Source organism: Lissotriton vulgaris, chromosome 6 (genome assembly GCF_964263255.1).
Source record: "Lissotriton vulgaris chromosome 6, aLisVul1.2, whole genome shotgun sequence".
Classification (NCBI taxonomy): Eukaryota; Metazoa; Chordata; class Amphibia; order Caudata; family Salamandridae; genus Lissotriton; species Lissotriton vulgaris.
In genome coordinates, this window is record NC_141694.1 from 1,669,233,556 (window position 1) to 1,669,247,312 (window position 13,757).

The 13,757-nt window shown below is 48.9% G+C and overlaps 1 protein-coding gene across 1 annotated transcript in view; it reads left to right on the forward strand.

Moving 5' to 3' along the window:
* The window catches only part of TRAF5 (TNF receptor associated factor 5), a 253,278-nt gene that overhangs the window by 135,208 nt on the left and 104,313 nt on the right, over positions 1–13,757 (forward strand). Inside the window, exon 5 of the mRNA XM_086927840.1 lies at positions 10,004–10,061. Within this exon, the coding sequence (XP_086783966.1) occupies positions 10,004–10,061 (58 nt within the window). The remainder of the gene's footprint in view (positions 1–10,003; positions 10,062–13,757) is intronic.

Consider the following 13,757-nt stretch of genomic DNA (forward strand, 5'->3'; position numbering starts at 1 on the left):
TCACTTCCCTTTCGCTTCCTCACACGACCGGGTAACGGTGACGGGATCGGATCTCGAGTCCAAGTAACTAACAGCTCCCTTTCTTCTCTTATTGCCCTCCGAGGTGTTCTCCGACCATACCGAGGCAGCTACACGCAAGACCCGGACGCCCATCTGACCCTCGGAAGAATCGGCCAACAGAGAAGAAGACGCATACCCGGCCCGGGGTTTTTGGACCTGACCTCTTCCCCTGTCCCCGCAATCCACTGTACAAAGACTTAATAAATCACTATCGCTCACTATATCCGGCCTCCTCGCCTGATTTTCCAGTCCGCCGTTCGCCCACGATCACATCTGGTGTCAGAAGTGGGATTAACTGGAGGTATGGAGGCCGTGATGAAGAGGATGGCGGAATCCCAGGAACAGCTGGGAAAGCTAATGGAGCAGTTCCTAAAAACAGCTGAGGATGACCGTGGACAACTCCACGATGTACTAAAAGGACAGGGGACCACCCATGAGCAAGCCATGGGGAAATTGACCGATGTCTTAGGTCAACCGAGGCCGATGTCCTCCCTCCCGTCGGTGGTTCTTCAGAAATATGTGCCGGGGGAGGACCCTGACTTCTTTTTTACTAACTTTGAACGGCTAGCACAGGCGGCCACCTGGCCTGCAGATCGGTGGGCTCATTATCTTGGACCTCTGCTAACGGGTGACCTACAGGCCGCCTACCAGCAAGCGAACATTCAGGGCAACACTCCATATGCAGATGTAAAGAAATGCATCCTTGAACGGTTGGGCATTGACGAGGAAACGTACCGAGTACGATTACGTCAGGTAAAGGAAGGACCCCAGGAGACCCCCAGAGCCCTCTCCTTCCGGATAAAAGACCTAGCCAACCGCTGGCTAAAACCCGATACCTCCACTAAAGAGAACATTCTAGAAAAGATATACCTGGAACAATTCCTGTCATCCCTGCTCCCAAGCACCCAAAGATGGGTGCGCCAGCATGCCCACCTAACCCTGGACACGGCAATTGAAATCGCAAGCGCTTATAGCCGGGCCCAGGAGGTCCAGAGGGGAAGAGAGGAGCACCCCCACAGATCTCACCCTCCTACCGGTTCACGACCCCCTCGCCCCCCTGTTTCCAGAAGGCCTGACCCTCCTCTTGTGTTCCCCGCTCCGATGATACAACGTCCTATCAATCCTGGACCCCAATGCTATAGCTGTGGCGGATTTGGTCACATCGCCAGAATATGTCCGCACAAAGAAGAGCCGATGGAAGTGGGTCTGGCGCGTAACTATGTGTGTTCCATACCCGGGGCCACACCCCCTCCATTTCGATGTCCAGTGAGTTTTGATGGACAAACCTTAATGGCCCTAACCGACACAGGGTGTCGACAGAGCGTCCTCAGACCTCAGGCTTTATCGCACCCTATTAAACCTTCGTCCAACACGGTAGCCATACAGTGTGTTCATGGGGATACAAAGACGTACCCCACCACACTGGTAAAAGTCCAACACGACAAGGATCCCGGAACCGCTCTCACTGTAGGACTGATCCCCACCCTACCGGAACAGGCGATTCTGGGGAGCGATTATCCAGGATTACCAGAACTGTTACGAGACACCACTGAATCCCTGTCCCACTGGTGGGAAGAAGCACCCTTTCCAAAAGGATTGTCCTCCCCCGTACAGGCATGCAAACCAACCAAATCCAAAGCACAGAAGAAAAAAGAAAGAAGGGAATATACAGGCGCCTATCCAGTGATCCCGGATGACCATCCTTGGCAAACAGACCGAGAATTTAGGGCAGCACAACAGGAAGACCCTCTACTACAGGAAGCCTGGGGAAGGGCCGTGGAGCAAGAGGACCCCCTTACCGTAGGTCCCTACTTCTTCAAGAAAAACGGGCTATTGTATCGCCAGGGTGGGAACCAACAGAAACCCCAACTCCTGGTCCCCGGCCCCTTTCAGGAGAAGGTGCTCTTCCTAGCCCATAGTCACCTTCTGGGAGGTCACTTCGGAGAAGAAAAGACTAGTCAAACAATCTTGGACAAATTCTATTGGGCGGGAATTTTCCAACACATCAAAAGGTTTTGCAAAGAATGCCCCGTGTGTCAGAAACATAGTAGGTACAGACCCCCTAGGGCACCGCTACAACCCCTTCCCGTGATTGATGTCCCCTTCAGCAGAGTAGGGATGGACATAATCGGACCCCTGTTACCTTCCCGCAGCGGATGTCGCTACGCCCTGGTTATTGTGGACTATGCAACCCGCTTCCCTGAAGCCCTTCCCTTGCGACAGCCCACCACACAGAACATTGCAAAGGCCCTCATTTCAGTATTCACTCGGGTGGGTTTTCCCAGAGAAATTTTAACCGATCAAGGTACTCCTTTTGTCTCTGCTCTGATGAAACAGGTCTGCTCCCACCTAGGAATCAAACAAATCCGAACTTCTGCATACCACCCTCAGACCGACGGACTAGTCGAGAGGTACAATGCCACCCTGAAACAGACCCTTAAGAAACTGCTGGGGTTGGAAGCCAAACGGTGGGAGGATATGCTACCCCTGGCCCTGTTTGCCATCCGCTGCGCCACCCAGAGTAGCACCGGATACTCGCCCTACGAACTGTTATATGGGCGACCCCCTCGTACCCTGCTTGACATGGCCCAAGAAGCATGGGAAGCAGAACCAGATCGTACTCGGCCCCTTCCAGAATACATGGAAAATCTAAAAACCCACCTAGCAGTCATAAGAGACATAGTACGCCAGAATCTCGAGAGTGCCCAGACCAAGCAAAAGGGACAGTATGATAAAGGCACCAAACCCAGAACCTTCGTAGTAGACGATCTTGTGCTATTGATGTTACCCTCCTCCGATCAAAAACTCCTGGGACAGTGGCAGGGCCCTTATCCCATCCTGTGTCAGGTGACCCCGGTCACTTACGAACTAGACATTGATCACGCCCGTGGGGTAACACAAATATATCATGTCAATCATCTCAAAAAGTGGGAGGGACCTCGTCCGGTTTTATCTGGAGCACCTCACCCGGGTCCCCTTTCCTTCACCCCCTGTATTGACCGCGATATCACGTCACAACAGAGGCAGGAACTCGAGACAGTCCTTTTCCCATTGCGACGAGTCTTTTCCTCTTCTCCGGGATACACCACCATCACTGAACACACTATACAAACAGTGCCCGGAAAGGTAATACGACAAAGGCCCTATAGAGTCCCCGAGGCCCGCAGGGAGGTAATACGAAACGAGACAGAACAGATGTTAAAGATGGGAATCATCGAACCATCAGTGAGCGAGTGGAACTCCCCGATAGTCCTTGTGCCCAAACCGGACGGGTCTGTCCGCTTCTGCATAGACTTCAGGGAAGTCAACAAAATATCCTCCTTCGACACCTATCCATTACCCCGTGTCGACGAAATGGTCGAACGTATAGGGAAGGCACAGTATATCTCCACGCTAGACCTCTGTAAGGGGTATTGGCAAATCCCCCTCAGAGAAGAAGACCGGAAAAAGACGGCCTTCTCCACCCCTGATGGGTTGTACCAATTTCTAGTCCTCCCTTTCGGTCTTCATGGCGCCCCAGCCACGTTCCAACGGGCCATGAATACTATCTTACGGCCTCACTCACTATATGCAGGCGCGTATCTGGACGATATCGTCATTTACAGTGACCACTGGACACAACATCTGGAGCACCTTCACAAGGTCATCACCTCCCTGGGGAACTATGGCTTCACCATAAATCCTGCGAAAACCACTCTAGCAGCGCAGACCGTTAAATATCTGGGCTACCTCCTAGGCGAAGGATTGATAAGACCGCAGGAAAGTAAAATTGAAGCCATCCAATCCCTCCCTTTTCCCCAAACCAAAAGAGACCTTCGTGCTTTCCTAGGGCTCCTGGGGTACTATAGACGCTTCGTACCCAACTTTTCCCAAAGAGCGGCCCCCCTCACGGACCTCTTAAAGAAATCCATGAAAACGGACGCCCTTCTTAAAACGCCCACGACCGTCTTGGTACAGGCGTTTTCCGATCTGAAAAACGCTCTGACCTCCCATCCAGTGCTAGTAAGCCCTGACTATACACTACCCTTTATACTACAGACAGACGCCTCCGAACAAGGACTCGGGGCCGTCCTATCACAAAAGAACCCCCAGGGAGACGAGAAACCCATTCTCTTCCTCAGTAGGAAACTGTTCCCACGAGAAAGAAACTATGCCCTGGTAGAGAAGGAAGCCCTCGCCATCAAGTGGGCGGTGGAAACCCTCCGGTACTATCTAGAAGGAAGACAATTCACCATCTATACCGACCATGCTCCCCTACAGTGGATGGCTCAGAATAAAGGGCACAACGATCGAGTCCTCCGATGGTTCTTGTCCCTTCAACCATACCACTTTACAACCGTGCATAGGAAAGGCTTAGACCAAGGTAACGCCGACTATCTGTCTCGATACCCTATTTCCTCACCGGGTACAAGAAAGACAGCTAGGGGAAGGGAATGTGATCCCGCCACACGGGACACCCAACCCCGAGTCGCACCCTCACCTCTGTTGTCACCTCGTCCCGCATCATGCCCGCGTAGGCGCGAGGGTTCCCCAACAACAGCGTCCTTGACAACCGAAATCCCGCCCCTCTCTCCTTTGCAGGGTCCAATCAGGTGGAACGAAGGACCGGAAGGACTATCCTACGACCCAGGAAGTCCCGCCTCTCTACAGACGCCCGGATACAGAAAAGACGGAAGGAGAGAGACTGACGCCGTCGAAGGATCATGGCGGGAGCTTTCGGCTAGAGCGGTGACGGACGGAGAAGACGGGAACGGAGACAGCGAGGAGTGGTCCGAAGAGTGGTGGAGTCCCACGGAGGTGGCTGAAGAGCGGCCGTAACTCGGAGGAGAGTTACGGCAGAGCGCGTGAGTACCAGCTCCCCTCTTAAGCACATTAGGTGCACTGTGTACATATTAGGAATCCCCTCCCTATGTAAATTTGTTCCCCGCTATCCTAGGCACGTCACCAGTAGGCACTAGGCAAATTGTATATACGCACTTAGCACTGTATAAAGCGCACCCCTTTACCCACCACCCTGTGCACTTCTTTTACTTCCCCTTCCAACTCTCGCCCGTACCTTCCTCCACCCGTACCTCCCTCACTTCCCTTTCGCTTCCTCACACGACCGGGTAACGGTGACGGGATCGGATCTCGAGTCCAAGTAACTAACAGCTCCCTTTCTTCTCTTATTGCCCTCCGAGGTGTTCTCCGACCATACCGAGGCAGCTACACGCAAGACCCGGACGCCCATCTGACCCTCGGAAGAATCGGCCAACAGAGAAGAAGACGCATACCCGGCCCGGGGTTTTTGGACCTGACCTCTTCCCCTGTCCCCGCAATCCACTGTACAAAGACTTAATAAATCACTATCGCTCACTATATCCGGCCTCCTCGCCTGATTTTCCAGTCCGCCGTTCGCCCACGATCACAAGGCCATTTGACTTGCCTCCTGAAGTCTGTAATGTCATTCTGGCAGCCAGACGTCCCTCCACAAAGTCGGTATAAGCCTGCAGGTGGAATAGATTTGTGCCATGGTGCACAGCAAAGGCTGTGGATCCTCTCAATGCCCCTCTTACTGAGGTTCTCCTCTTCCATCTTTCTCTTGCCCAGCAGTGCTCTGCTCTGGGCACTATCAAGGGCTACCTTTCTGCCCTTTCAGCCTTCTTAAGGCTACCTGATCAGCCCTCTTTGTTCAAGTCCCCCATTGTAAACAGATTCTTAAAGGGCATCACTCATATGTTCCCCCCTGTTCCTTTCGTGATGCCCCAGTGGGACTTGAACCTGGTTCTAACTTACTTGATGTGCACTCCCTTTGAGCCGCTTCATAACTGGGATGACTCATGGTGGCCTGGGACGACTCATGGTGGCCACAGGCCTTGGGAAATGCACCCAAACCAACGGACCACGCTCGTAACCTGGGCTTCATCCTCGACTCCTCCCTCTCAATGACCAGACAAGTCAACGCCGTCTCATCATCATGCTTCAACATCCTACGTATGCTCACAAAAATCTTCCGCTGGATCCCCACCAAAACAAGAAAGACGGTCACCCATGCACTGGTCACAAGCCGACTGGACTACGGAAACACCCTTTACGCTGGAACCACAACCAAACTACAGAAAAAACTCCAACGCATCCAAAACGCTTCAGCCAGACTCATCCTAGACATCCCCCGCCAAACTCACATTTCCGGACACCTGAAAGACCTCCAATGGCTCCCCGTCAACAAGAGAATAACGTTCCGTCTCCTCACCCACGCACACAAAGCCCTCTATGACCTAGGACCCGAATACCTCAACATGCGCCTGTCCTTTTACACTCCAACCCGCCAACTTCGTTCGTCCAATCTAGCCCTCGCCGCAGTTCCACGCATCCAAAGATCCACCATGGGGGGAAGGTCCTTCTCCTACTTAGCGGCCAAGACCTGGAATTCTCTCCCCACCCACCTCCGCCTTACACAGAACCACCTCTCCTTCAGAAAACAACAAAACACTTGGATATTCGATAAGCAAAGCACCCCCCCTCCCTCAAGCGCCTTGAGACCCTCTGGGTGAGTAGTGCGCTATACAAATTTTAAACTTGAACTTGAACTTGAAGACTGCTTTCCTGGTTGCCATCACCTCTGCCAGGAGAGTGAGTGAGCTCCAGGCTCTTTCCTCTGCACCTCCTTTCCTTTCTGTCCATCCGGACAAGGTTGTGTTGCGGACAAAACCCTCTTTCCTGCCCAAGGTAGTCACAGCCTTTCACATCGGGCAGTCCATCACCTTGCCCACCTTCTTTCCGCCTCCGCATCCCTCGAAAGAGGAAGAGAGGCTCAACCGTCTGGACCCAAAACGTGCGCTCTCTTACTATCTGGATCGCACACGCCAGTTCCGGTTGAATGACCAACTCCTTGTTGGTTACGTGGGCGCTAAGAAAGGACGGGGGGTGCACAAGCGGACCATCTCTCGGTGGATCGTGTTGTGCATCCAAGCGTGTTACTCCTTGGCTAAGAAGGAACCTCCTGTTAGGCTGGGGGCCCACTCCACTCGGGCCAGGGCGACTCTACTGCCCTGGGCCGAGGAGTCCCCTTGCAGGTCATTTTTCCAGCAGCTACGTGGGCCTCGCTGCACACGTTCGCAAGACACTACTGCCTGGACAGCCAAGTCCAGAGGGATGGCTTCTTTTGCCGTTCCGTCCTCCAGGACTTTCTGGTGTGATTATTGGTCCGCAGAGCCACCACCGGGGTTGGATTTGCTGGGGTATCTATTCTAAGGTAAGGAATCTATCTCTAACGTGTCTCTTTCAGATGCACAAGTTACTACTTGTGTAACGATATATCTGTAAGAGACATTAGTTAATGATAGATTCCTTACCGACCCACCCATCCTCCCCGTTCTGCGAACCGATATCTAGGGTTAAGGTCATCCCCTTTCAGGGCCTTAGTTTCATGGCACCAGTGTTGGTTTTATCATGGCTCTGCGTATCTGGCGCAGAAAAGCTGTCTATAAGAACTGATGTCAGCGTGCTAGGGCGGCGTCTAAGTAATCTGCGCCGTCATTCGAGCGCTAATGACGCCGACGACGGACGCGGACCCGCGGACGACGCCTACCGACGCGCAGGGGTATTGCTACGCAAAAGTTTCCGGATCCAGTCTGACGCCTGGGGATATTCTAAGGTAAGAAATCTATCACTAACTAATGTCTCTTACAGATATATCGTTACACAAGTAGTAACTTGTGCATTAGTGCGCCCTCATATACTCTATATTGATTTGAGACCGGGAAACAAAGCTGCATATTGCTTTACACAAGTCACGGTTTTCCTATAAGTCCCACTGCTGATACAAGTCGCAGAACCTATCCCTATCGCGTGTATGCGGCTCCGCTCCATCACTTCTGGGGTGGTGTTGAGTCAGTACAGACCTGCAGGGCCACCTAGTGGCACTCAGAAGCACTGCGATGGAGAAAAGGTTTCCGGATCCAGTCTGGAGCATGATCAGTATTTTAAGGGAGAGAATCTGCTGTTAGAGTATCCATCAGAAAGAATGTTATTAAAGGTAAGTAACTTGTTCATGAGGTATGCTTCAGTGTTTTCTGGAGTGCTTAGAATGTTCCAACGTCCTTGACTTTTCTCGTATTTTGTATTATCTAATATGTGTTTTTTCATCCATGAGAAAAGGAAATTGTTGTAGATTATGTAGAAACTGCTGCCATCTCATTTGTGTCATACACTACTTATATAAAGTTTTCCACATTGGTCAGTTATTTTGTGCTGGCTTGAGCAACACGACTTAGGGGTAGGCCCCCTCAGTAAATTCTGTTTGCATCATCCCTGCCTCTCTCTGGACATTACAACAGGCTTCTTTTACCATCTCTAAGCTGATAACTCCAAAATATCTACCTCACACTCCACCTTAGATATCACTGGACAGGGTTAAAGGTTATGTTTAGAGGGTTTTAGGAGAAGGTGTGCGGAGTACATGCCTTAGGTGCAGGCACTGCACCCAGAGCATGCTGAGCATCAAGAGAGCCCAATTGGCCTGGGTCTTGAGGTCAGGTCACACACATCCTGTGCCTAAAGGGACTGGGCACCATTGGGCGCTGTGCTCAGCATTCTTGCACACTCAGGGCCTTATTTATGAGGGTTTGACATAGAGCAGCACCGCAAGGAATCTTGCTGTGCTGCCATATGTCAAAACAAAAGGGCAGGAATGCGCTGTATCTATGAGATACGGTGCATTCCTGTCTTTTTCCCCAGCGCTGGCGCACAATGGGCTGGCATGCGCCAACGCAGGCACCCTTGCACCATGGTGCAATAGTGGCTGTGTCGCGGGGCTGAATGATTTTCTGCAGGAAGAGACACCTTCCTGCACAAAATAAATCAATTCAGGTGATTTCCTCTTTCTATATGTGCTGCAAGATGGCATGGTGTTAGATTCTGACTTATTTCCAGGTTTACGATTTCGTGTAAATCTGGGAATGCTTCAGATTCCATGGATGTTGCATGCGAACACCCACAGCAACACCCATGGAACACCCCTTTCACGCAGTGTTCTCCATGAAAGGGGTACATATTTATAAGGCCATGAAACCCCACGGAGAGTGGCTTTACGTTGCCTTATAAATATGCCTGGGCACATTGCGTCTCCGGAAAGGCAAAAAAGTGACGTTCTTGTGCCGCAAGGGGCCTCATAAGTTAGGCCAGTAGTTCGGATTTCTGTGCAAATGTTAGTCTATGCTTACAGAGCCTTCTGGGTGTGGCTCAAAGTTGCGCCCAGTTCATTTGGGAGATTAAAGGTGTTGAGGAACGTTAGTCTTGTCATTGATGTTTACAGCGGGGATGTGATGTGATGTCACCATGGATATCACTGATGATGTAATTGCTGATGACATCTGTGAGCAGTGCAATGGGGACTTTTATGGTTGTATTCCTTACCATGATTGACAAATTTCAGTGTTTTTATGTTAAACACCATAACGTCAGGGGAGATGTTTAAAAGAAATTCCTATTTTTTAAAGCAACATTATTTCCTCTTTTGCAAAAAGTACCATAAATTTATTTTCTCTTACAAAACATTTGCAGTAAATATTTTGGCTGTGGGTTTAGTGATATACTTTGGCTCCACGCTAAAATAAGAAACGCTGTATACAGCCTTTAACCAACCCACTTTGGCCTGAGTACCTGTGCACTACGTTGAAGCAGGGCATTTATTCTGACCATGCTCTGTGTCCAGCTCCCATATGACCAGATCTCACTTTATACAACTTTCAGCAGCGCACAGCAGCATTTGATTGCAGCCTTTGCCTTTGCCAATGCCATGCTCCCAGTCTGTGCGCCCAGGGTATGTGTTCAACAGAGCAATATATTATGATAAATCAATACTTGGGCAGCTACAAACTGACTTATTCTTGGCTTTAGTTTAACTAAAATACACTATTTTCTACTTATGCAAGTACATTATATGTTGTTTTTTTATTTACAGAGAACATAATGAACAGCCTACGTGTCCTTTAGATAAAGAAATTATAAGACCTCATGAGGTAAGGCAGTTATTTACTTTTGAATCTCTTTTCGCTACATATCTTTGTCTTTGGCTGTTTCATGTCGCGCAGGGAAGTATTTCGTTTTTGGCTGTTCCCAAGTTTATCTCATTTTAGGTCACTAACCTGCCTGTAGTTAAAGTTGAAAGAATATTTTTGTAACATACACAGTTGCACATATAATATTCCTCATCTTATAAACAGTGTTGGCTTGCATTGTCTCAACCAGAACATTGCCTTGGGCAGTTTTCCTCTCCCAAACATAGGTGAAGTTGTGTTAATGTGAAATGGGGGAAGTACTTCTGTACCTATGGTACCTTGTGGTCTTAACTCGGTGGTGAGTGTATTCCAGTGAATGGTGTCTCACATTTTTATTTTTTAATTACCTTTATTTATCTTTTCAACACCTATGAAACTAGTGCACAGTGTTTGTACATATTTGTAAGACAGTACAGCAGTATGTCATGACAAAAGTTCGAGCCCTTGACTTTTTTAACATGGTAAAAACGTCAGGGAACAGAGGTTCGGCCTCACAATCACTCTGATTCTGCCTCTGTCATGTCTTCAGGCATTCCTGACTCTTCCTGATCACTTGCGTTGGAGTCTAATGATAAAAAATTATTACAAAGTTCGCTCTGCATTCACGAGAACCTCTTCTACTTTGGGATCCCTTTGACTATTTTATTTGGGCTTCCCCTGCTAATGTCCATTCATGCACATCACTCAGCCAAGCTTCGATCATAGGAGGGCGCTTGCACATCCAAGTTATTGCCACTCTGCGTCTTGCTAATACTATCAGTAGCTGGAGGAGTATATATGCCATCTTGTGCCTTTTAGGTATTCAAACATGTCCCATTAAGCAGTGCAACGTATACACCTCAATACTAATGACAGTGCCCCTCCACATCTTCCTCACCACCTGACCCCAAAATTGATTAACATCATGGCAGCTCCATGCTAAATGCATAAAGTCTGCACCCATTTCACAGTACCTAGGGCACGTATCTGGCCGGTCTGGTGGTATACGGTGTAACCTCTCTGGGGTCATGTGTGTGTGATGTAAGTAGTTGTAGCGTATTCATTGGAAGCGTGCATTGGATGATACAGAGTGTTTGAGTGCACTTATTAGCGTCCAGTTATTATCACCTAATGGTTCAGTAAAACCCACTTTCCAGGCCGCGTGCGCCCGAAGGGGGCCCTTCGAATCCTCCCTCATTGCCCTATAGAGGAGAGAGACTAGTCTACTTCCCACTCTGCATGTGATCATTATACCCAGCATCAGGCTTGTTCGGGGGATGGTGGGATATACGGGCCAAGGTACTTTGAGTAAATCAGACAGTCCCACATAGTGGAGATATTGACCTCGGCCCCATCCAAAGACCTCACATGCCTGTTTGTAGGAGATAAATGTCTTGGCTCGGTGTTGGTCTGCCATCTCTTCACAGCCTCCCTCCCTCCCTCCATGCTTGAAAGGATATATTTTCCATCATACTATGCACCGGGGAAAGCATCCATACTGGGAGCTCTTGATGGAATGGAGCATGTAATAAGACACGCTCCACAACTTTTTGCCAGATATTCATGGTTTGTTTGACTATATACGGCATATCCTCCGTAATCCCCACTCCCCTCCTCAGTGCCTCTGGGACATTGTCTGGCATTACACATCCCTTAGGTAGTCTCGTCTTCCAGTTATCTCCCTCTTCCAGCCACCGGGCCATGTATTGTAGGTGGGTTGCATAGTAATAAAGTTTCATTCTAGAGGCCGCGGATCCCCCTTCACCATACTGCTGGTTCAGAGTGGCCAACGACACTGTACTACGACGGCTGGCCCAGTAAAGAGACACCAATATAGAGTTCAACTGCCTAAATACCAACAAGGTTACTGGGACACAGCATGTTTTGGAGGCTATACAGACAGCACAGTAGAGTACAACCATCTTAGCCACTGCCAGTCTACCCATTAAAGACAGCGGCAGTTTATTCCAAAAGACTATAGACTTTTTTAGTCTAACAACCATCCTGTACACATTGAGGCTCAATATCTGGGAATATACATGTGCCACCTCCCATCACGATCCCAGGTCAGTTAGGCACTCTATGGGTACAGTTGTCAGGCGGGCTAACAGGAAATTCAAATTTCCGTTTATTAAGGGGCAACCCTGAGTACAAATGTATGTGTTAATTTCCAAGCAGTTCATGTTGCTAACTAAATCAGTCATAAAATGCTAACCTTCTTATTCCAAGCACTTGCACTATGGATTATTCCTAGTAAATAAAACTGTAAATCCAGGTTACATCGGTCGCAGAGAACAATAAAGACAAAGGCTTTTGTACCTGGTAAGCAACCTATGTAAATGCACATATATTTTGCTCAAGCAGTTATGTCTAAAAAGCATTTAGTTCTTGTCCTGGCAATAGCTATATTGAAAAAAAAGTAGGAGTTCCTATATGATACTCAGGAGGCCAAGCATCAGACTCCTTTATTCCATTTATGTCAGGAAGTGTTGTGTGGATGATTAGGGCTTTTACAGTTATTAAAAAGCGACTTACTGTAGCAATGCGCACCTGAGGGAAACATAATGAATGTTAACAGGTGCTACTATTACCCAACCCCAAAAGGATTAAGGCGAAATTCTCAAACCAAGGATTTGGTCGTGACTCTGGTGGATCACAATAGACAAAGCATCTAGATTTTAACTCACTGAGCAATCTTACCATTATTGTAACTGAGTATACAAATGTCCTCAGGTAAAAATACAGAATTTTGGCATAAGTGATAACACCTGTGTAGTTTTGGTTAGGTCAGACTTTCACTGAAAAAGCTTTTTTTGATTTGCTAATACGTTTTCAGGTTTGTTTTTTTATGTATATCAGAACCCTTTTCCCAGGGCCCACCCGTGGTGATTGAGGCCTTTTACTCCTGCTGTCATGGGGCCCGACCTATTATGGATTCCACTCTACTGTGCCCAGTACTCGTTCTGTACTTGACTGTCGATGGTAGCTGTGGTCAAACAGTCAAGGCTCCTTCGGGGTGATGTAGGACCACATGTATCAACCAATTTTTTGTTCACAAACGGGCCAATTCACAAAATCGGTCCATTTGTAAAAGCAAAAAAGGTTTTTTACTTGTATCAAACCCTATTTTGCAAATCAGTAACTTGTTACCGAATCGCAAAATGGGTTAGCTATTCGGTATTTGGCATGGGCATGTTTAGGGCGTTCCTTCTAAATAGTGAATCATAGTGGTATGTATGAATGTTTTGTGACCGTGAATGTGGTCCCAAAACAGTCTTGTACACGGGCGATGGGCTGATTAGTGTTCAGCCTAATCCTCGCACAGGGAGCCCTCACGGTATGGATCCCCAATGGACTTTGCTCCCTCCAGTACTCTCCTCTTCCTCACCGGGCACAGTGGTCTTGGTAACCAGACATTCACTGGTTTTCCAGGTTCCAGGGCAGGTGGTCTTGGTTTCCATGAGTGATGTCCCATCACCCAGTAGAGAGACTAACAGGTCTTGGCCCCCAGTCTTGGTCACAGGTAGAAGTCCTGCAGAGCTTCCCCTTCTCACACAGCCCATCTTGCCGCTTGGCAGATAGGAAAGTTTTGGGGGCTCAACCTCCCTTTCATGTAATCCTTTTCTAGACACCAAATGTGTTGTAAGGTCTGAGTCATTGAAGTTTTATGTTGGGGTT